A 23978-nucleotide genomic window follows, 5' to 3' on the forward strand; every position below is an offset into this window, starting at 1 on the left:
CCTACTTATTGAAGTGTTATTATTTTAAGGCGTCGCGCTCGTATTAGGCTGAAAGTGTTTGATGATAGAACGCACATTTTCACATCAATACCGCGAGACGTTCCTACGTCATTTCCGGAAGTTGAAGCGATCGAATGAAAGCCAGATGTCCTGTGCAGCTTTCAAGCGAGCTTAAAGTAAATGTACCTTCTATTTCTGGCCATTGTAATAAAAAAATGTTCTGCCATGTTTATAAAAACAGGCGCGAGAACGAGACTTCCTTGATCGTGAGCTCCAGTCGCTCCTTTTCCGAGCCAAAGATTATTGATAATGACGGTTTACAAACCACGGTACCTGCTGGTACCCGGCTGGCTGGATTTTTTGCTTTCATTTTTAAAGCAAACAAAAGTTTTGTTAACAGATATTTAATAGTTAGCAACGTATACACCGAACACAAGTATAGAAATCAAGAATTTATTTCTGGTGTGACGAAATAATGACGTACTTCGAAAAGAGTAAACAAAAAGCAAAAACGAGCGCAAACGTCATCACAAATAGGGAACTTGGCAATATAAAATACATCCCGGTTTTTCTTTTGAACTTAAGCAAAAACGGGTAAATTTTGATGTTTTGGGGCCAGGTATTTTTATGAACCGTAGATAAGACACCCAGCGGTGGAAATGCTGTTTGATGCGTGTTTGAAGAATGTTTTCATTGTAAATATTTCTTCTATATACCATAACTATGATCACCATCAAATACACAACTAATCACGCTTTTGTGTTCAAGAAATGAGACAAACGGCATAATATGACGCAATAGATGAAGTCAAACATGACAAGCAGGTAAAAACGTGAAACTTCTTGGCAATAAAAAAGGAAAATGACAGGTTTAACACTTTCTCTTGCTTCCTTTTAATTTTATGCTCCTTATAAGCGAAAAGCATATGGTTCAATTTTGTGCTTTGTTTATAATTCTGCACAAGCACCAAGTCTCAATTAATGTTTAGAGCACATTTGTATCTGGCACGTGTGATGACACAGTCACAAATTGTATAAATTTACACGATAAGGCTAAGAAGGCACAAAGAAATAGGCCTACCACAGGTTAACAACAATGATAAAATTGTAACAGGAAAGAATAAATTTTCGCAATAAAAGTTATGTATAAAATCACCACACGTGACTTCGGTAGACTTTGTAATTGACGCTTATTACATAACAATATTATCATAAATTGATGATGTAATTTTGGCACGTAGCTTGATTTGGGTCAAACAAAATGACCGAAGATTTCTTCTAAAATTCTCCATTGAAATGAAAGAAGACACAATGGCTAATGCGAACGAACAACGAACATGCAGCAACACATAAAGAAAGTCGAAAAGTTTTACCGTTGAGGGCGACCAACGGTGACGATTTGGCAACAAATTTGTGAATGTTAAGAATTTTGCGGACTAGTTGGAACTACTCTTTGGCACCATCTTGTGGCGGAAGGCTTCTTTTATTTGGCACAGTGACGTAATACATGCGTTGAAGAAACACGTGACACATGGCCGCGCATTCGGTTTTGATAAAATGCATACATCTTATCGCGAAACATTGTTACTATATAGTTAAAATACTGCAATATTGTCAAATCCCAACGGACTTGTAGACATGAAATAGTGTTGTATCATAGTGGAACTTATGAGAAAAAACAACATTTTTTTCGATAACGTTTCTAATAAAAGTCTCTTACAATCGTATATGCAAGTACAGCTTCAGATCCGCTGCCTGCAAACACACAAACTGCGATGCCAATTGCTTCAAAAAGCAAAAATAATAGCGTCTGGCGACTGTAATTGCCGCGTAAACAAGATGATATTCCTGGCGCGTTGGTTCAGGCTTGAAAATTAAGGCTTCGGTGTAGATTAGGATTTTGGCTGTGCCGGTTCCGGCTTCTCACGGAAGTGAACATCATGTCGCACCCGGGTACTGTGCACCTGTGCATTTCGCGCAGATGAACCGACTTAAAATGGACCCGAAGAGTTCCCTTGTTGCTGTACATTCTTTTACATATGTGGCACTGGACCGGCCCCGTTTTCCAGGTGTTTCCCTCCATACTTAGAGTTGGGTCGTCCATCTCTGTGATAGAGTTGAATGGCATCCCCTCAGTACGACCTTCGAATTCAGACGGCAAGTTTGTGGCTTCGCTGCTGGAAAACAGCGAATTCGTGGCTTCCGTCGATCTTGCTCGGTTGTTGTTAGCGGCCATGGCTGCCGCAAGAAGTGTCCAATTCGTATTGTAATTGGCTAGAGTGGGCTGCGCGGAGAATTTTGACTGCATGAGTAAAGCGCTCGGAGAACAGAATGGGCTCCAGCCGGGAGTCAAAGCGTTGAGGCCCGGCGCAGATTCGAAAGTTGGCCCGAAGCCTGGGGTGAAACCTGTCGGGTTTACCTTGCTGAGAAAAGCTTGCTGCGGGTAAGGCGTAACGGTGGAGAATCGGCGAAGCAATTGAAATCGTTCCATTTCGCTGAGGCTCGCGCTGTTCTTTCTTTGCATTGTGACGTCATAAGGATGATTTGGAACCGATCTTCGTCTCAAATTCTCGCTCGCTCTTTCGGAGATGGAAAGTTCAGACGCGCGACCTGCCATCTGACTTAGATTGAGAAGATCAAAGCTCTTTCCCCGACCTTCTTTCTTGCATTCCTCTTTTTCACCACCTGCATTCCGCCCTTTGAACAGGGCCCCATTGTTGGGCGGAGTTGCTCCGGGAATGAACGGACTCGGCCACGGAAAACTCCCAGGTACGGCTGTGCTTTGCAGGAGGGGATTGTTCAAGGAGGAAAAGGACGGATAATGAGGAAGTTTGTGCTCCTGCTTCGATCCGACATCTGGGAGCGATATTGCAGAAGTTTTGCGCGAAGATTTTTCGTTGTTTGCCGCGTCTGCATCTTTGGAAGTCGATGGGAAGACAACGGTGCTCCGGGATCGCTTTTTGTCTCCATCAGGCCTGGAGGGATTCTCGATCTTTGCTTGTTTAGGAGCACTTGCATCCCTGAAATCATTCCTCAAGAGAGAAGGTTTCAAATCCTGGCTTGCCACACCAAAGCAGGCTTGTTTTGGGGGAAACCCCGTCGGCGGCGGTGCTTCGCTGTACATCTTCATCGCTTCTTGAAAGAACTTCTGGTAAATGGCCTGCCAGTCGCCGGGCATCATCGGAAATGGCGGCAATTTTTTCGCGTCTTCTTTCTCGATCTTCTCACAAGCACCGATCGGTACGGTACGGTTCGGCTTCTCCTTGTGGAGTATTCTTGCCTGCTCCGCTTTGCTGTTGTGGACGGGATGTTTGGGAGAAGATGTGGAGGGCTTTTGCTCCATTCCTCCACAAAGATCTGGTTCTCCGCTCCGGTCGATACCCTGCGGTCGATAAATTGGCATCAGTTGCTCCTTTAGTTGCTCGGTCATACCGGCAGTCTGACTGCTGATCCTCGGGTCGCTGTAGATCCCTCGCAGACGAAGTTTGCTGCGTAAGAAATAAAACATGGTCCAACTTTAAACACAAAATATCCTACGGCGTTATATTCGAAGCTTTTAACATCAACTCAATAACACAAAAGCTCTCTCTCGTACTCAAAGCCATCACTTTATTTATAAGTACATTATTGGCGGCTGTACAATTATCATCAACGTGCATTTAAACATTTGACACAAACGTGCTGCACAATGTGGTTTAATTACGATTAGATTTAAATTTTGAGTGTGATGTATTCCCCCGGAAATCTAATTTTGTGAAGCTCTGAATGTCGTTTTAAAATGCGCTTTAAAAAAAAACAATTATTTTCTTCATCTAACTGGTTTAGGCCTTTGCATTTACATCTTTCTATTTTATGAATGTTTAGAAATTGTCGAGGGGCTAAAACAATTATCTGTGAAATCCCATTTGCCCCATTATTCTTTATCAGTTTAAGCGATGCGCTGTTTTGGCGAAGTAAACTTCACTGCGGTTTGTTTAGTGTAACGTTACGCGTGCTCGTTCAAGCATAACGAAACATTTCGAGTGTTTTGTTTGAACTTGACAACGGTTCGCGCATTGATCACAACGATTCACACGTTGATCAGAGAAAATCTCTCAGATTTAGAAGAAGACATTTTCTGCGGGAATATTCCTCCTCACCTGTGCAAATTGGCGTTGGCGCTGTGGCGGTCCCTGCTTCTCTTTGATGGGAAGGTGGCGCTGCAGCCTGGCACCGAACACTGCCACATCTCCTTCAGATGGACGTTCTTGATATGGAGCTTGACGCTGCAAAGAAGCGAGTATACTCCGTGAGTTGCTTCGTGCTGATTTCAAACCAAATCGTTTCAAAATTTAAAGAAAATTTTGTTCGTTTTTGCATGAAACTTAAGCGAACGTGAAAGCTAGTTCGTATTAAAGCAATTTACGCTAAAGAAACAGTAACGAGTTATTACATCACAAAGTGCGTTGTGTTTCAGAAATAATTGATTTTAGTTGTTTGTTTTCTTTTTTTGGAAACGTCTTTTCAAAAGTGATTGCGTAACAAGATTGGTCGAATTCTTTTACAGCGCTTACCTGTAAACGTTTTTGAATTCTTTTCCGCACAAATGACAATTTCGTGACCTTGTGGGGATCCAAACTCCGCCGTGTATTTCTCCCCCGGGTAGCGTTGTGCATCCGTCTTTGGGTCCGCTGTTTTTCTGTTCCGCGGCGCTGTGACTATCCGCTGCTTTGAATGTTCCGCTTGCTGCAGTGTCCTCACCGGATCTTGAGAAGTTGAAGAAGGGAAAAGAGCGGGTCGGAGGACCATTTGATTCTTTTGAAGGAGTTAGCTTCTCCCGGTTATTTTGTTGGAGGCTGTCGTTGACCTCGGAATGTTTTAAGATATCAGCGGAAGCTGGGCTCCGTTTTCCCGGGTCAGAAAAAGACTCGCTTGCGTCGTACAAGCACTTTGCTGAGGGTGCAGCCGATGAAGCATTTGGCATGGAATGAGACCTCCTGTATCCTTTAAACGTCTCTTGGAAGTTCTCGCGATAAGCTGTGATTTCCACATCGTCATCCGGATGGTCTTGCTCCTCCTCGGAACCACTGCTCTTGTTGCGATGGTGATGCTTTAGCCACTGCACGCACTTGTCGTTGCTCTCGGAGGACGAGACTCTGTCAGAAGATTCCTCGTTTTGCCTGGACTTCAAGTTTTCCATGGCTTCGCTTGGCCTGATTCCTTTTGAGTGCCATTGCGCCCACAGCCACGGAAGAACGGATTTGTACGGCTCCTGAAAAGCTCCCAGGGTTCCCGGCCAATTCATCGACTCCTCCAATGCAGGAGAAGGACTCTTCCTTTTCCTTTTTTTACTTTGTTCCCAGGAAGTGACGTCTTCGCCGAGCGGGAGAGCGCGTCCAAAACCATCCGAAAGTCTTCCAACTTTGGTGTGATGTTCGTCCATTGATGTCTTGCTCGCCCCGGACGCAGCGGTGTCATTTCTGGAAGTAGCATCCGGAGTGGCTCCTCTTCTATCATCGCTGCTTGCCTCCTTCATGCTGGTCGGTCCTCCTTTGTAAGGACCATCAGATTGTGACGTGGTTAAACCACGATGCGCATTGATGACGCGTTTGTTACCAAGACAACTCGATTGTGACGCTTGAAAGACGTGATCCGACGTGGATGCGCGGGTGAACGCGGCGGGGAGGGAGATCATTCTTTGATCCTGCGGAAGAAAACAGATCCCCGTAAACTCTTGAACGTCAACATGAACTTGAGCTTACGTGTAAATTGCAAGATGCTGCTTAAATTTGCCGGATAACTGCGGTTTAGATCAACACTTACTGAAACGATAGAGGCTAAATTAATGTGGGAAAAATTAAAACATGTGGAAAACTTTTGTCGTCGAATTTATTTGACACTGGCTACTAATGTATAACGCCATATTTTAACTTTAAACACTTTGACTTAATACCTGACAATTTGCTAACATTTCCAGATGTCTTCGTATTTCAGTTTTACTTTATTGTTCTAAAACAAAATCACAGACATTTACACTTAGGAATATCAACGGATATGCTCTTAGTTATGCTTTTCACTTTTTCTCGAGAAATAACTTAAAAATAAATTCCGTTTTCATAAACACTGTTTTCTTTGTCATTACTGGGCAAAACCTTTTGTAACTCAAAAGCAAGTTTTCTTAAAAAGTTTACAAAATAAGATAAGATATATATCAATAAGATAGTCAACGTGTCAACATTGATACAATAAAGTGCAAAACACCTCACTCTTTCTCAGCTCGTTGCACCATTTTTAACACAATTTATTTACAATTTTACTTTAGTGCCTGACTTGTCTTTTACAATATCGGACATTTGCCGACTTGTTTCACAAGAAAAAGCATTTCGGCTTGACTCGGTCTCAAAGCAATATCGTAAACTCAACGCGGCCGCCAACATGCAACAAACCAACCGTTTAATTTTATTTAAATCGCGTTTTTAGTCTGTCGCGGCTGTCTGGGGAAGTGGGCCGACTTACACGCGAACGAGTATTATACGTACTTGACCTTAAAATTGATAGCTCGAAAGTTGGCAAGCAACCGCTGTCTTGAGAGCTGTAATTACCCTGTCCTCCTCATGATCGTGAGCGATCCTGGCTTAATAGACACACAATTTTCGCTCGCGACAGATAATAATGGAAGAAAAGGGCGACATTACAGCAAGGAAATTACATATATTGCGAAAATGTTCGATTGGTGGCTCCTTGCAAGGCTGTAATTTGATTTCCGGTTGTACTCGCTAGATGCCGCCCCGGCGCGACAAAATGATCCCTCTGTCCGCTTAATAACATCATATTATTCGCTGCCTGGTTAACATTAAGCGTGTCGCTATTTTTTAATTTTATGAAACGCACCTTAATTGTATCTAAATTTAGCTTTTATTGCTCGCACCGGCTGCTTTGCTGTTAGTGTGAAAATATGTCGGCTCCCCACCACGCCTTCCGACACCTAACACTTAATGTACAAGAAACGAGGACACATATAGTTGTTTTTCCTAAAATGGACTCTTACGACGATTGCTCATCTAAGAAGTAATCGCTTCTCTGTGTGTTTTGCGCACATAACTTATTTCGAAACTGACACTAATTAAATGTCCATCCCCAGCGCGACGGCGTCAATATTAGAGGGAGACTCCATTTTTTTCACAAACATATTTATTTTTTCGACATAAATTAACGAACAACACAATTTCGCTTGATAACGATTTCTTTTCAATAAATAATGGACTTGTTGCGTCAACACGAACGCACAGAGGTCGCTTGTGCATCAATAATGGCCATTGTTTCATCACAAACTAATTTACAACGCTCATCTGTCCGTCACGCTAAATAAACCTTCGCGACTTCGCAGCGGATTTTAACCAAAAGGTCTCGAATTAGGTTCAACCACCCGTCCCAAATAGGCGGGCGGCGCGTAAGAAAGTGCTTTTGCCCGGCACACGGCTCGGAATGTGAAAGGCAGAAAAGTGCGCGCCCCTCACGGAACGAGGTCAGGACAGGGATATAAGTGTCAGATGGCTCAGGTGCGCGCACGTTGCGACTCCGTGTAAACAATCCTTATAAGCTTAGCGAGTTGACATTATTTGTTCTCGACGCTTCTTTCCGCTTGAAATGCTCCGAAGAGTCGCCATACCTTACATGCATGCGCCACATCAGAGGGCCTAATCTCTCTCACTACCTTTCACCCGAGACCAGGCCGAGCGAGGAGGGATAATTGTTTAACCTGGCAGAGCCCAAAGCACCTTTAAAAGACTGCGCGTGAGGCGATTAAAAATCTCGGCTCGAAAACTGGTTGCTGACTACGTGTAGGCTGGCGCTTTTTCCTATGTACTTTGCCTAAGTCGCAAGATTTAATTTACCGCTTGTTTCTAAACTGGTGGTTTGTCGGGATCGACAACAGGTCTTGTCCCTTTCAACAAAAACTTTCTTTCTTTTTCGCTCTATTTTGGCGGTGGGCCTTATCTTGATCTACATGAATTAAGATAATTCCGACACGAATTGTCGCTGAGCCTGCGTAACAACGGGAGTTGTCTGCATCGTAACGACCCCGCTTATCAACGTAACAATGTCCAGGTCCGCTGCAAACAATACGACGATCCAGCTTTGCTCGAATTTGGAGAGAAAGAGCTTTTCGCTTTTTCGAAAGCGGTAAAAGATTTATCCTAAAAGTATTTCGAAAATTCATTGGAAATTTGCGCGCAAGCTCCAAAGACTGGAAAAGAAAATGACACGGAAATTGGAAAAAGTGCGGACCACAGTTTGTTTGAGGAATTCCTTCAAACTGGAAACGTCTATTGAGATGGACGAGCCATGATTGGCCGATGTCAGCGCAACGATTGGAATAATAACTTTTCATGATTAACTTTATTTTCGTGTTGCTACCCACATCGAACCTGCCTCGCTCCGGCCGATAGAGCTGTAATTATTAAAGACAGTTTTTAACCAATCAACGACAGTTTGTTTGACTTCGACGCTCAGTTAAAATTCCTCACTGGGATCAACCGATCCCTACGTCACACTACCAGTAACAATGGCCTTTGATCTTTCGCCAAAGACATTCCGCGATTTTATGCTAATGAGGTCGTTAATGCATTCCGGCGCCATCTAACTCCCCCTTCGTGATGTCATAAATTCAAAAACAAATTTAAGGCAACATTTTTGCCCTGCCAAATATCTGGCGTTAAACGGGAGTCTATTTATGACGTGACAATGGCCAGACCGGATGACGAACTACGTAACAATGTAAGTTGAAAGTTATTTTGGAAGGAGGGAGCGTTTATTGGATAAAAAGTCATAATATTATGTTCAAGTTTAAGATGGCGCTCTTAACTCGAAGAAGCTGAAGACAAAAAGTGATTTTGCCCTTCCCCCCTCCCCATATAAAGCCGCTTATCTGGGGGCACTTTGTCACTGGCACCCAGCCCTCTTTTATCGGTCCCGGTTGAGGCAGCGCGACAGAAAGCGACTGATCGATGGTGTTTCTGACCTCATTATTTTATCAGGTAAGCTGCCAAGTCAACGATTCTTACCTTCGAAATTGCAGCGTTGCTATGGCGATGTCAACGGATGTAGTCCTCCTACGCAAGAGTGCGACGCTGGGAAGACTTCATCATCAGTGACGTAAGATGATGATTTATCATTAGAAATGATGTTTCTATGGATTACCTGCAACGAAAGAAGATTGATGTTTCAGATAAGACGGTGATCGCGCTTAAACGCTGGCAGCTCCATAAGCAATGGCTGCGCTGCAAACATGAACGTTATAGCTAATATAGCAGATTAATCGAATAAGGATTGATTGGGTTTATCAAGAATGTCAACGCCATTGTGACTTCGAAAATATTTCCTGACCTAAAATAAAAGGCAGCAAATTTGTAAACAAATTATGAAATCACAAAATAAATTTGGCCAAAAAACTACAAAAACAAATTTGGCCAAAATTGAAAAAAATGCCCAAAGGGAAAAACACAGAGCGTATAAAGTCGAGGCCGCGTCCATCGAGGTACAAATTAGCCCCAAACAGTGATTGATTAACTGTGGTCATAAGTAAAATCTTACCGGTGGGTCAAAAGACTGTTTTCAAGTTTTTTTATTATTTTTTGTCTTAATCAGTCCGACAAAAACAAGTTGTTACCTCACGTTACGTCACAATCTGGACACACTCTTATCGGTTTAACCAAATTAGGTAAAGTGTTTTCTATGTCGAGTTATTTTCACCTAAAATGATAGTTTTTTGTCTTCTTCCTATCACATGGTACAACGTGGTCAGCAATCCTTTGTCAAAGAGATCCGCGATAAATGTTGAAAGCGAAATTCGAGCAATTCAGCAAGTCAATATTTTCAACTTTCAACTCGCAGACGTGTCGCCTTTGAAAGAGCAAACTTGGCGACGTTTCATCACAACGAGACTAATATTCGATGGAATTAAAGAGTCGTGAGTTCAGAAAAGCAATCACCGGTTTATCAGCTGCGGATTAATGCTCAACAACTCGAAATATCTTGAGCTGACAGCGGTTTATGAGCGCAAATTCCACGAAATGTCAAGTCATTTCGGGGTCACCAATAGTTTATATTTTTTGACAGAACTCATAATATACCTTGATACATGTTTCTGAAAATCGCGATTGTCACGATTTTACAGTTATCGCGGACGACGAGGAACGATTAAGGTCAATTCAACAACAAACAAACACATGGTTAGGCAACAAAATCTTCCAGCGGTTTCTAATTTAATCGGTATGTGCGGCGAGATAGCCAGCAAGTATTCGATATAAGTTACCACATAAAATCACATTAATTTGAATTCGCATGTCTCACCAGTAAAAATTACTTTTGGTATTCTAACTGGAATAATATTTCAAATAGAATTCCACGACATCATCACCATGAAAACAACAATAAAGTAAAATATTAAAGCGCCTGCAAACCCAAAATCATCGTCAGTAGCATAGAGAGCACCATGGATGATTATTAATGGGATTTCGCAGTCTTAAACGAAAATATTTCCTTCAATATTCAGGCCTTAAACAAGGAATGTGAGAAGTATTCTTAGAAATGTCAACGGAATAAAAACAGCCGCACGAAGCCAAGTCGCTTGTACTTTTATGCCGCTGTCGGATTATCTGTCGTGTTCAGCTCTGCCAAGATGAATCCTCTGTCCTTTATAAAGACATTTTGAAAGTTATCGAACGGTATCACATCGGCAACATCTTGATTCCGTCGAAACAGGCATCTATGATTCTAACGCTTCAAGCGCTTGCATTCGCGGCCTGGAATTTGAAAATAGTGTAGCTTGTGTTTATGTGTTTATGAACAGAATCGCCCAACTTGATCAAGCCCCTTTCTTTCATTTTACTTTAAAGAAATCGTAAATGTTTGGCCCAGAATTACTACAATATCTGATCCCAGGGTGAAAAGTTGTTTAAATTACATTAATTTTTGTTTGCTCTTGGCAAAAGTTTTGACATGCGCCACCATTTAACGCTTTACCTTCGGATTAGAAACGTTATTCGTGAACTGAAAAGGGTTAAAATCTATCACAACCCGTGTCAAGAAAATCTTTGACAGTTTTCACATCGTTTGGAAATTGGATAAAGTTTACCTGCATGTAAGTTGTGCATCGAACAGCGTGAAAACAAATTTGAGTAAAAGTCAATTACAGTCAAATTACCTGCAATGAAGCCAACAATGGTTAATCTCATAAACATAAATACGAATCGCGCATCGCCTCCTCGTTTTGTCATCAACATATGATCTTATTTCGATCAATGCTCTGTCAAGTCCTCAGGCCTGTGCTTGTTCCTTTTTCGTTCTAACTTCACGACTTATTTAATTTACTGCGAAAGACTGACGTCGCGCAACGAATCATCAGCGATATTTTTACGTAACTTCAAATTCTTCGGTCACAGAAGAAACCGCGATGAAATCTGTCACAAAAATTCGACAGCGGATTAGAGGAAAGCGATCTGGCAAAGACAATTCTCGAATTCAGCCCAATAACAACGAACTCGTGACGACACCGGAAGCGACGCTCGCGACCTTCAGCAAGTTCAAGACCGAGAACAGAGCGATTGACCTCTTGATGAGTCAGATAGCGAACATGCGTCGGATCATGATTATCATGAGATTCGAAAATACCTCATGACCTTTATAGAGTAGCAGGTTATCAAATTTGTCGCTGAACAGAATGGACTCGCGGGTTTTGAAACCATTCACATACTGTTGTGTCTTGAGAGCTGATTAGCAATTGGGTCATTTTCATTAAGACATTGTACGGTACATCAACCGCATATATGTAAGCCTAAAATAAGCCTATAACTGCACTATCGGAGGAAAATGTTTCTGCTTCCAAGTGCATGTATCTGCCACGTCTCTCCGTCCACTACACCCGACATCGGAAACTGATAAACCTCCATTCCCTAGCAGCAAAGTCCAGCTTGAGAGAACGAGTCGTGTTATGTTCTGCATCTATCGCTGTATAGTTTGTGAAATTAATTAAACTTAACCCACGGTGCAGTTGAATTTTTATTATTTGTCAGATTGTGACAAAACGAGCGAAAGAAGGCTGGGATTTAGTGGAAGCGGAAGAAATAATTGTTTGTCAATAACTTTGAGCAGGATCCAGCTGCGAAAACGACACAAGATATGTCACGGTGTGATGATACGGAACTGCTGTAATGACTTCTCAGGCGAAGATTATTAATCCCATTCCAGTCTATTTTCACACTTTAATCTAAAGCTTGTCAATTTGTGTTCGAATTCCCTGGACAACCAAACCTCGCAAGCTTGATCAACTATAAATCATGCCATTCAAGCAGTGTTGTGCTGCCATCCTTAAAGTCTTTAATTTGAACAAGCAAGCTTCGATGTAAATATTGACACCGTCTGCAGCTCCACATCCCGGATCGTCGACTGATGCAAGACCAAGAGTAATTGGTGCGGTTTATCATTGAGTCGCGTCAGCACTGAGGCGAAGTTTTCATGAAAGCTTCATCATTTTCTTTGGAATTTTTCGTTCAATTTCTTGCAGAGCTCGAATGTTGTTTTCATGAACTTCAAACTATGATACACTCCCCTTGTTTCGAAAAAAAAATGGCAACCTTTGCACAAAGCAAGTTCTCAGTGAGAAGCGTATGAGTCTCGGCATATAATTTGTGGCCGGTTTAATGTTGCTGTAAAGTTAGAGTAGTCATTATATGATGGTCATCGCCATTTTGAATATAACCATACAAATCGCCATTTTAATTGCTGCTAAATTCGTATCATTGCCACGAATCCACCTATAATGAGCAATATTTTCTAAAAGAACCCGCGAAAGTTTTTGCGCCGTGGGCGAAAAAAATTTCTAGTTGAACAAATCCTTGACAGTCTGTGCAAAATGCGAGCGTGTGTGGCGTCCACACAGCATATACAAGAATGCGTTTTGCTCTGACGACTAAAACAAAATGAAAGGATTCTAAATGTGCTCTTATTATTGTACAACATTTTCTTCAAGAACATCATTTCAGCGCCATTTATCGACAGAGTTTTGCGGAAACTGAGACCAGTTCAATTCACTTTCAGTCGTTGCGACGTAAACAATTACGATTACGACGAACAATCGCCGAAAGCAAGTGACATTTCAGACTCGGTATTAACGGATTGGCGGCACTCGCCTAGCAAAGACAACATCCACCAAATTAAAAGTTGCTTGAAAGTGAGTTGGTTTGTTTGATTTGCATTTAATTGCACAGGCTGCTGCGGGCTGCTCTTTCTTGAACATGTTTTGACTCGAAAATCACTTAAACGAAAGTAAATTGTCTGCTCCTTTTAATGTCAAGTTCAAGTACTTGGACCGGCGTGTACGGAGTTGACAAAAACATGGGAAACCTAATCGGGACACGAAATGGGGCCGACGATCGATCGGAGGGCGCTCTATAAGTGACCGTGTCCAGGGTTCGGGGCAAAATTGTGCGATTTTAGCAAACATCCCGGTTTGCAAGACTTAAGTCGCAAAGATAAGAAAGATGGGACCGTATTTGGCGATATAGAGGCAGCCAAGAATGCGTTTGATGTGACAAGACCCGATTGTCTATTCGTAACTCGATATCCACGGAAAGTCAAGATTTGCTTCTTAGCCGTGACTTTCGTTACGGTTCATTTAACATATTAAAATTCCAGGTTGGCCGCGAAATCATCCATGCGTGACGTGCTATGGCGACAAGCTTACATCGACCAATCAGTCATCCAGCCGACGACTTTCTTATCAGAGGAGTTGTTCGGCAGAGACTGATTGTTGTTTTAACCAGTAGTTAGTTCCAGTAGACAATCATCGAGGTCATAATGCTCGATTGTTACGCGTGCCTACCCATTTCGGATCCAGAAAGTATCGACGAAGTAAAATTGGCTCTTCACGTGAAATTTATCTCACTTCAGCTAAATATGAAAGATCGATGTCGACGTCGTCGTTTCAAAGCTGCGCAAACAAAGTTTACTGTGACGCAATAATAATCTTTCACAATGTGTCATTTTGTTTTGGGGTCTGACAATTCGACCGTTTCGATAGTTTTAGACAGCCGAGGAAGGAATGTTAATGTTCCCATCACCCCATGTCTCCTCGCTTCGTATCAGTCACAATTAAAATTGAATGAAGGTTACCGGTGTCCGCCTTCCATAGAAACACAAAACCTATCTTACTTTGCTTTAAAAACTTTGATTGAAAGAAATGCAAGTGGTACGGTGCGCAAACGCTGGAATGAGTTTCAGGTAACGGCGATGTCACACATATGCTCGTGGTTATGAACATGCACCTTTTCACCACACCTGCTTAGCAAGGCAAACTGTGGCCATGTTGCACTCCGTGAAGTTTGGCCACGAAAATTCCGTGAATTTCAAATCGCCCTTTGCCCTTAGCCTGGTGTTTTGTGGCAAAATTGGGAAGGTTTGAGGTCATGGTACGACTGCCAGGAAGAGGTTACATAAAAATTCTCCGTATTACTAGACCAAGTCTTGTTTGGCAATTGGCGGCGCGACTAATTATAGGACGAGAGGGTTATTTTTATTTCAATTTCCCGCCTCGACTGGGATGGTTACCTCCAGTCTGGACTTTGTATGAGTTGTGGCCAAACCATACTCATCAAATCACCGGGTCGGCCACTGCATCGTCAGCTAAAAATTGAGAGTAATTGTGAATTTTGGTGAAATTTAATAAAATCTGGTAGGAAAGTGATCGTTATGATTGTAATAAGCGATCCACTCTCACACATGTAAGAAAAGGTGAAGTCGTCTGCGCAGAGACAAAGTTCATTCCGAGAGACCGCAAGTGAAATGTTATGAAACATTTTTGTTCAGTGCTGGCAAACTACTTCCTTACAAGTAGGTCCACTTGCACGTATTTTTGCTCATTAAATCCATATCGGTTTTTCACAGACATCTTGTAATCATTTAACCTCACATCGACCCACACAGTACTAGGAAAAGTTTTTGAAGAAAGCGAAACGAACCGTTATGCAAAATGCGGTATACACTTGTAAAAAATGCAAAAATAATATTTGCAGTAACTTGAGTGATTATGCGAATAACTAATACCGAAACAATACCCCATTATTACAGCACAAACCACTCTTTTGTTTCGTCACAACCTTTTCCATGTCATTCACTTTGTGAATAGATAAGATGGTGCTATAGTTGTCTGCTGGTAATTACAGCTGTGGTCGCAAGATATAATTTGCCATGACAGGGCAATGTGCGGGATTGCTACGTTCATAATTTGTACTAAGTCGGCATTTACTTAGCTACGACTGCACGTGAGAGAACGTATAATTATTGTAAAAATAATTCAATAATCGATGCTCTCCTTTACCCAAGCCCACTTTGAAAACGTTCCACCGAACATTCCATTTTTAGGAAATGATTTAATTGCGTCACAAACCCATCTGTTACTTGATATACGGGCATTGATAACACACATGTGCAAAATTTGGCGGACAATTTGTACACTCAGTGACAAATGTAACACGTTTGTCTTAAATATAATTCAAAATCACATTTTGGAATATTGAAACATTGTACATACTACCATAGTAAACGCCATAAAAACTTCAAATCAGTTTTACTTAAATTATTAAGGCAAGTATTTAGGCTGCTTAAATGATAATGAGTAAAAACACAAACATTTTACAAGTTAATTAACATTCACAAGATCCATAATTTCATCCTAGATTTGCTTAAAAGCGGTTGTTGAAGTCAACATTCTTCAACTCGCCTGGAGCATAATTGACTCCAAGTTATAAAAATAACACAAAACACGGCAAAAACTTACCCCAATTTCTTGTCCTACTCGAGCTGGCTTGAACAGAACAATCCTACTGCAGTGTAACTTAAGCCTAAAAGAATGAATTTATTAAGTTAAGACAGTTTGCAATGTTGTCAAATTACTTAAGATTCAATGTTGCTTAAGATAAACTAAACATAACATGGCAGTAATTTAGATTTTACTTATAGCAATGTTATTCAAAAATTTAAGAGATTGACAATCTAAGTCGTTAAACTGCTCTATTAATCCGAAAAAAAATTTTGAATCGTAAAATATCTTGAAATCTAATGCAATTGCTTTACAGTCACATCATATTGCATTGTCTATACCAAACATACGATGCGAACGCTCGTAGAATCTATTTACAGTGATAATACTTCACAATCTAAATTCGAAGAGGATGAATTTAAATTCAAAGCGGTCAAAAACTTCAGCCAAATGATAGAAGTAATAGGCCTAGTTTTACGTGGTCCTTTCTGAATATGGTGGGTGCTTTATAACTGGAGGAATTTGTAAAAAATTTGTTTTGAAATAAACTCAAAATAAACGATTCTAGCGCATTTCTAAATCCGCATTTCGCATTAATTCTGAAGAAATATTTCGTGTGTAGCAGTTTTCACTGATACACACAAACAAACAAGCACACGCAGCAGTACACACACACACACACACACACATATAGCGACCACATTTTCATTACAACAAAAATCCTGGAAAAAAAATCTGAACTTGACAGGTTTTTTTTTGGATTTTCAAGCAAATTTTACTATGGTCGATTCGTTGTGACATAACTGATGTTGCCGGGTTACCTTTAACTAGTGACGTATGTTCATCAAAGACAACATTAAATTTTCGTTCGAACCAAATCATAAATTAAATTTTATATTTAACCGTTATAACACAAACATCGCGTTCAATGACGTCACCACGTTGTAAAATAGCGATTTTGTATTTGGGAAGTTCATAACAGAATCTATAGTAATAAATCGGCTTAGTGTGCATTGAGGCAAAACTTGTAGCAATACGTTTGGCATGACGCTGCTCGCTCGACCTGCGAAGTAGGATTCGTCGAACGCTTAGCGCTCAAAAATAGCCCTTGGGGTTTTACTTGTTTGTTTTATATATGGAGGCGGTATGTTGTGGGTGAAGCGTCGTTAGGTTTTTGGGAAAAACCCGCTTCGCTCCTAATTAATAAAGCAAAGAAAGTTAGTAAAACTCAAATCTATCTGAAAAGTAAGCAAGAAAAATGTATTTCTGAAAGATGATGTTGGCCGGCCATGTTTTGGTTAAGTTTATTAAACATGAAATTAACCTTGCGAGGGTGTTTGGTGCCGCGATGTTTAGAGAATCTCTTAGATGCTAGAGATTGCGACACTATTATTGAAACACAATCCTTGAAGCGCAGCATTTAATGGTCACAGAAGACAAAACAGAGAAGAGTTTAATACCATTGGCAAGACCTCAAAATCGTTTGACGTCCTATATCGGCTTTGACATCGCCGAGGCCACTCACGCCAGTAAACTATCAGCCTATTCAACCACCAACTTCACTCTTAACTACGTAATATTGCTCGAATGTTTTGAAACAATTGTTTGAAAAGATTACTTAAAAAGCAGACATAGTGTTCATTTTTTATTGTTCACTGTAAAGGTGCGTCAGTAAACGGTTGATATGGATCGAGTTGGTCTGTGGGTCATCTCTGTTCTAGATTTGACAGGTTTTCTTAATTTTACACGATTCTTATACAAAAGTATTTAGATAAGGAAGCGTACAAAATGTAGAAAAACAAAAACCGCAAAATGTAAAGCGCGCGACGTCTTAACGCGAACGTTCTACGTCACAACAGAATCTTTGCAAATGATATAATTTGTAAAAAAAACTTAAAACAACGCAAGTGATGCTGTATTGGACTAAACAACTATTTTTCCTATTTTTATTTACTTAAGACGAAAGTGATCTCAAAGAAAGCGACAAAACTCTGACGTATTCAACAATGCAACGCTCCAGCATTATCTTCTGAGTGCAACGAAGCGTGAATAAACCCTGTCTATAGCACAAATAATGCGTTTTTGCCTTTTGTCATCACAATGCGTTTTTGTCGGATACTCGTGTTAGTGCAGCTTGCGAAGTTTCATTAAAAGATTTTCAGAAGTTATAAAAATAATATATTACAAATCGTCCAATTTGTAACTTGACTTCAAAATGGCCGGCACAGTGACGCATGTCTTTTCGCCATTCGCCGATGCAGAAGCGATCCGACAACCATAATTCGAAACAACAACTTCGAAAGTAAAGTTTGAACCTCTATAAATCACCTAAGATGCGAAGTGTTAGTAGTGAGGGCGTAGTGACTGTGACCGCTGTTATTAATAAATTGACAACCTTCCAACCGCTGTTACAGTCGGTTGTGGCAGCGGGAAAATAGTTGAACTAAACATCATCCCAAGAGAGCTATGATGGTCTCAGCTAACTCAGCAAAGTAAGTTTAAAGAAATCTTATTCTGTTTCAGACGACTCATCTTATTTTGCGCAGCAGAGTCTCAGATTGCCGTATAGCCTGTGAGCGGCTTCGGTACTTTCTGATTGTGTGGGATGCGCCATATTGCATATCGGTGTGAAAAATATTGGTACCTACATCGGTTAAATTCCATATTGTGATTTAAATGACTAATCACTTACGTATTAAATCGATGATCTAAAGTAATTGCTTCTCATGATCCTGTTTTGTGTGACGACAAGAAACAATAATGACGTCAAAGTAAGGTTTTTCTGTCACTGGTAATTCATTCTACTGCGATCAGAATTAATTAATGTTGACCTTTCTTACAGCGTCTGTAAAATCTGTATAGACCTGAAGCAATTTTCGCAAAACTGGAGATTTCTTTCCTGAAATCACTGCATTGCATTCGATATCAACAAGTCATCAGAATGCAAACTTGAGCGGAGAAGTACTAACACACGTCTTAAAGATTTATTTCGTAGGTTCTTTACATTTGCATTGGTCGCATTTAAGCTTCGTAAACGACTCGTTCCGTTCAAAGCGACAGATCCTTAAAGATCGTCGAAGCATCGAAGCGATTAACCTTTCGCTTCTCATCGTTGCGCCGCCTCTATCAGATTAAACGGTCTTACTGGTATTCAGCTGATAAGTCGAATGTTTGCATTTTTTTCGATCATAATTAAGTTGTCGTCTGTTTACAAAATTCTCCTTATCTTCGCGCAAAATCGTCCGGTTTTTATATTTAGCAATCCCGTACACACGGCTGCATAACACCTTGCGTTAACTACACTGCCACGTACGCGAAAGCGGATTAAGCCAAGGGCAATTATTAAAGATCGCAGTCGATACGAGAAAAGAGCCATTTTGATTTTTCCCTAAACTCAACTACAGGTCTATCTCACTCTACCATTGCGCAATTTTAGCTCAAAAATCTTAAATTACTTTATTTGGCCCAAAATCGTATTTTCGAAAACTTGGACCTGACACGACGCCCTTCGTTGCATATCACCCATGTGGCTGAGAATTCGATCTTTCGCGTTTTTGACAAAAGCACGCGGCGTTTTTTGATCTGTCGTCGCTTCGTAGAGAATATGTCGCGTTGGATATTCTTCAAGAATAAGCAAAGGACGGTCACGCCTGGATGAACACGTGACGCATTTTTGCTCAGCAGATTAGGGACAAAAACGTCGAAAAAACTTCACTTTGGGTTGTTCGAGCCCTCTTTTTTCTCTTTCACTGGTCACCTGAAAGCTAAAAATTTGTCGTTTTTCCCCCGAACGATATTCTCAAGTGCAGTTTGTTTTAGGTTTTTATGCATAGGATTGCCGCTTAAGTCGCTTAACTTTTTCCCTTGTGACGCAAGAATCACATCGTCATTTAATTGGTCGAGTGTCCTCCGGGAAAAGGAATTTGATGCCTTGAGAGACTGGAGGGACCTCCAGTGTTCACGGCCTCAGACAACTGCGACACTCCTAGCGGCCCAAGCCCCCCTGGGGTCTCTACAATCCTGGCATCTTTTCAGATCGAACCATCATCATGGGACGTATCGCATTAAATGTACAAGCATTTATATTATGTCGTAATAACCAGACCCTTTATAACATCACACTGTTTGCATGTTACGTCATTAAATGTCATTACCACTTTCAAATTGGTGTCAATCAAGCCATGGAGATGTCGGATTTGCAGAATGCGAAAGACGAACGTACAGGGAGCTAAGTCAAAAGCTGACCGTAATCAGCATTACTCAAAGAGATTTCAGCGTAAAACTTCATCTCCCAAAGTTGACATGTTTACAAGAAGGAGGTTCGGCGAGAAGTTTGGGCAACATTTGCAATTTCTCAACAACGTTGCTCTGTGTAAACTTGCCTTGGTTAATATCAAAACCGCGACACGATCGAATAGCGCAGCCAGGACACTCAGAACCCTTCACTCGGCATAATTTGACCTTGAAGTGCCTTCGATGCCGCACAGCTGCGTCTTGAAGGACTAATCACAACGTATATTCCACATTATTACAAACATTATTGTGTTTTTAAGGAATTCTTTAACAACTTTTTATACCACTTGCGCTGTAGCTTTTCCGCGAAATAATAAAATTCTCGTGATGTTGGCGCAGGTTAAATTCGCGTGAAACTCGTAAAAGGTCGCTGTTGACGTTTTGATAACATTCTTACTTTGTCAAACTTTATAGCAACGCTTAATTGCACAGTTAGTGTGCTTCGCCTGTGTTGGGTCAATTTTATAAAAGTTGGATTAAAACATTCCAAATTGCACCGCGTAAGCTTTAAAGGCATCGTCGCTATGGAAACAGAGTTGTTCAGCCTGCTTCAATAATGTAATGTGACGTCACAATGCACATCGTACACGTTCTTATAAAGTGCCTCTTCATAGAAGCCATTATAAAAGTGCTGATACGAGAGAAAGTTACATTTTTTGACAAAGATTTTAATCAAACTGGACGCTTGTGCGAGAAATTGCGCAATAAACGAGACCTCCGCTTAATATTTTAATAATCCCTTGTTTTAATAATCCAGATGTCTTGTTTCTTTAAACTTTTTGCTTGCCACAGCGAAATAAAAATAATTAATTATTGAAATCATATTATTGTTCAGCTACCCCTTGAATGGCTTTGGCCCCACAGGTGTTCTACTTATCCAGTCAAGTCAAAACTTTCCTGATTTATGATCCGGGCACTCCCAACATTTTTGTAGGAGAAAGTTTCTGGAAAGTTGATAGGCGGAAATAACGTCGCGATTGTGACAAATAGACCTACATATTGTTGCGTCATAGAGAGGAAAATAACTGACACAGCAGTTGTTTTTAATTTCGATGGAGTGGTTTTAATTTCCATCGACTGTCATTTGATTTTAAATAAGATAAATCTTGGAGACAGACCACTTCGGCCAAATACCACACCAAGATGTCGGGAACTCGCTTCGAATTTTCTCATCAGAGAATTCTCACCTTTGAACTTCCATTACTTGGCGTGCTGGCCTTAATTGCGTAGGTGTTATGTCCAAACCTGTGGTAGGTTCTTATTTTTTATATCTGCCTTTAACAGTTTTGTTCCACATTTTCATCAACATGACATTATGTCCAGACCTTCTGGATTTGTGATACGTTTTATGATCCGCAGCGACCACTGCCGGAAGAAACTTTGTAAATTAAAAAGCCGAAAATTGAAATTTCTTATTTTAGAAATTAAACTGCTTTCAACAATTTGCTCATAGTTTGGCAAAACGTGGCATAGAACTGTAGATAGAAACGCAAGCTATGTTCGCCAACTCCATTGAAACCTTACCTTTGAAAAGTTGACAGTACGGGACAAAACCAGCAAAGATCCCGATAAAACGGCTACGTAGGTAATAGATCGATGCTTGGAAATGAGGTAATACGCACAACACAAAGATGACATCATAATGATGTCGTTACAACGTAAATCACACTTTTGTAGAATTTTATCGGAATTTGTGATGCCGTGTTACGGTTTTACTCATAACTCCTGTCATCAAGGCGGCTCATGTTTTTGATCTTTCCACCTGTTCTGTGTTGCCCGCGTAATCAATTTACAAATTTTATAAATTCAAATATAGAAAATATTTGCGACTGCGATACTTGCTGTTAGAACGCAAATAAGCGAAGTTTGACCGTGAAGAGGTCCCACCGAGATTTGAACTCGGATCGCAGGATTTAGAGTCCTGAGTGCTAACCGTTACACCATGGGACCGTGGCCGCTGCGTTCATTTTAAGCTTCAATCTTTCCTTTTGGAATCTGGAGATTTACAATTGAAAAACATTTCTCATAATTCGAACCGTATTTGAACCAGTGACCAATGGATTGAATTTCTGAGCATTTTTTTCCAAAATCGACTAGTTGCAGTTCTAAAAAAAGAAAAAAAGTAAGAGGTCCCACCTAGATTTGAACTCGGATCGCAGGATTCAGAGTCCTGAGTGCTAACCGTTACACCATGCTCGACTTAAATCCGCTCAACCTCTCGATATGTAAAGTCTAGTTTAACCCTACCCCAGTAATATTTTCATGCTTTGCTGATAATGGTGTCTACTGGTTTGCGTTGAGGTTTTGATTTCTCGTCTAAAAAGTAAAAGTACCGGTGTGATGCCAAATAGTGACCCCTTTTGTGACGTCATGAATAAAAAATAAAAAATAAAAAAAAAGACAACGAGGTCCCACCGAGATTTGAACTCGGATCGCAGGATTCAAAGTCCTGAGTGCTAACCGTTACACCATGGGGCCGATTTGCATCCAAGTCTTAAAATTGGGATCAATAACTTAAATTGGAATTGACTTGGATAAAATTTCAATCAAAAAATCTCCTTCGAACCGGATTCGAACCAGTGACCTATGGATTTCTGAGTTTTACCGCTACAGTCCACCGCTCTACCAACTGAGCTATCGAAGGGACGTGCACTGACGTGCTTACGATAGATTAGATACCATAAAGTCATAAACCTTTTTTTTCGTCCCGGTTTATTGGTACCTGTTTATACTTCATCCTGTCACTTGTTTAAGGTAGGCAAAATGGTTAAGCCATTGTTTAATACGTGTCGTTTAATATTTGTTCTCTTATTTTTGGTGACAATCAAAGTTTTAGAAGTTGACTGGACAGACATTTATCAGTACCATTAAGTTCAAATCTACATATTTTGTGGATTGTTGTATGTATGGAGGTAAAATAACGTTTTAAGCTTAAACCCACAATTGTCCGATTTTCGAAATATGACGGTAGCTAAAACTAATCAAGTAAATATCATCAAAATTGCTAATTCGTTAGCAGCCACATGCGTCAGAACATTTTTTTGTCCCCTACATTTAAGGCAAAAAATATAATGAATAAATTACACTGTTCACAAAGAAACAAAATATCAGGTCCCACCGAGATTTGAACTCGGATCGCAGGATTCAAAGTCCTGAGTGCTAACCGTTACACCATGGGGCCACGGCTGTCAATCGTGTTATTAGTCTACAAAATACTTTTGGACTGTCTAGTAATAGTTTCACGTTACCTTTATTAACTTCAAATTTGTTTCTTATATGACGTCGCAAGGAAAGTGTGACACAAATCCTGTGATATATTAAATAATTTAATGAAGTATTAGTATATTGTTACGTACTACAAAAAACCTTCTTTAATTGTAAAACAAAAAAAGAAAACGAGGTCCCACCGAGATTTGAACTCGGATCGCAGGATTCAGAGTCCTGAGTGCTAACCGTTACACCATGGGGCCGTTGCGCTAGCAGGCACTTACATTTGTATATAACCGACGTTTTCTTTCATGCTCGAACCTTGCATTGATTTAACAACGTCTTTCACAGTTTCTGACGCTGTTTTAGTTTTTCTCAAACATATTTCGCTTTTAAAGTGTGGTTTACAAAAAAAGGTAATGGAAGGTATTAAGTTTTTATTAAAACATGATAAAAAGCCTTACCACAAATCTAGTGAAGCCTCTTTTGGCCAAATTGAATTGAAAGAAGCTTTTGTCGTTTGTTACCTGCACAAGCGATAGTTTGTTGTGCAGGTTTTAAAAGTGACATACACAAAATTTTACACAAAGCGACATACACAAAGCGGCTACTTCGGCCTTTGATATTACCCTTGAACTTAATGTCACCTTGCTATCAGCAAAACGAAGCCTATTGACAGCGGC

General features: G+C 40.6%; 1 protein-coding gene and 4 non-coding genes across 5 annotated transcripts; all 5 read right to left on the reverse strand.

Annotated features, from left to right (window-relative positions):
• Positions 1 to 439: 439 nt before the first annotated feature.
• Positions 440 to 18761, reverse strand: LOC143446381 (zinc finger protein basonuclin-1-like). Its single transcript, XM_076945986.1, has 7 exons — positions 18488 to 18761; positions 15814 to 15877; positions 9044 to 9179; positions 5932 to 5987; positions 4553 to 5682; positions 4139 to 4264; positions 440 to 3487 (listed from the first exon to the last, which is right to left on the reverse strand). The coding sequence occupies exons 4-7, from the start codon at positions 5947 to 5949 to the stop codon at positions 1861 to 1863; spliced, it is 2901 nt and encodes a 966-aa protein (XP_076802101.1). The 5' UTR covers positions 5950 to 5987; positions 9044 to 9179; positions 15814 to 15877; positions 18488 to 18761; the 3' UTR covers positions 440 to 1860.
• A 3733-nt stretch (positions 18762 to 22494) lies between these two features.
• Positions 22495 to 22566, reverse strand: Trnaq-uug (transfer RNA glutamine (anticodon UUG)). The gene has a single exon. It is a non-coding gene; the product is annotated as a tRNA-Gln (tRNA).
• Positions 22567 to 22644: 78 nt separating this feature from the next.
• On the reverse strand, positions 22645 to 22732 carry Trnay-gua (transfer RNA tyrosine (anticodon GUA)). The gene is given in 2 exon segments: positions 22645 to 22680; positions 22696 to 22732. It is a non-coding gene; the product is annotated as a tRNA-Tyr (tRNA).
• A 465-nt stretch (positions 22733 to 23197) lies between these two features.
• Trnaq-uug (transfer RNA glutamine (anticodon UUG)) lies at positions 23198 to 23269 on the reverse strand. The gene has a single exon. It is a non-coding gene; the product is annotated as a tRNA-Gln (tRNA).
• Positions 23270 to 23486: 217 nt separating this feature from the next.
• Positions 23487 to 23558, reverse strand: Trnaq-cug (transfer RNA glutamine (anticodon CUG)). The gene has a single exon. It is a non-coding gene; the product is annotated as a tRNA-Gln (tRNA).
• Positions 23559 to 23978: the final 420 nt, after the last annotated feature.

Source organism: Clavelina lepadiformis, chromosome 2 (genome assembly GCF_947623445.1).
Source record: "Clavelina lepadiformis chromosome 2, kaClaLepa1.1, whole genome shotgun sequence".
Taxonomy (NCBI): Eukaryota; Metazoa; Chordata; class Ascidiacea; order Aplousobranchia; family Clavelinidae; genus Clavelina; species Clavelina lepadiformis.

What these genes read in the sequence shown, in the direction of transcription:
- LOC143446381 (XM_076945986.1), bottom strand. An exon ending in GAATTCAAAAACGTTTACAG is followed by an intron (nt 4,265 to 4,552) that starts GTAAGCGCTGTA and finishes GCTTCTTTGCAG; the next exon opens with CGTCAAGCTCCATATCAAGA. An exon ending in GCCAACGCCAATTTGCACAG is followed by an intron (nt 3,488 to 4,138) that starts GTGAGGAGGAAT and finishes TTTCTTACGCAG; the next exon opens with CAAACTTCGTCTGCGAGGGA.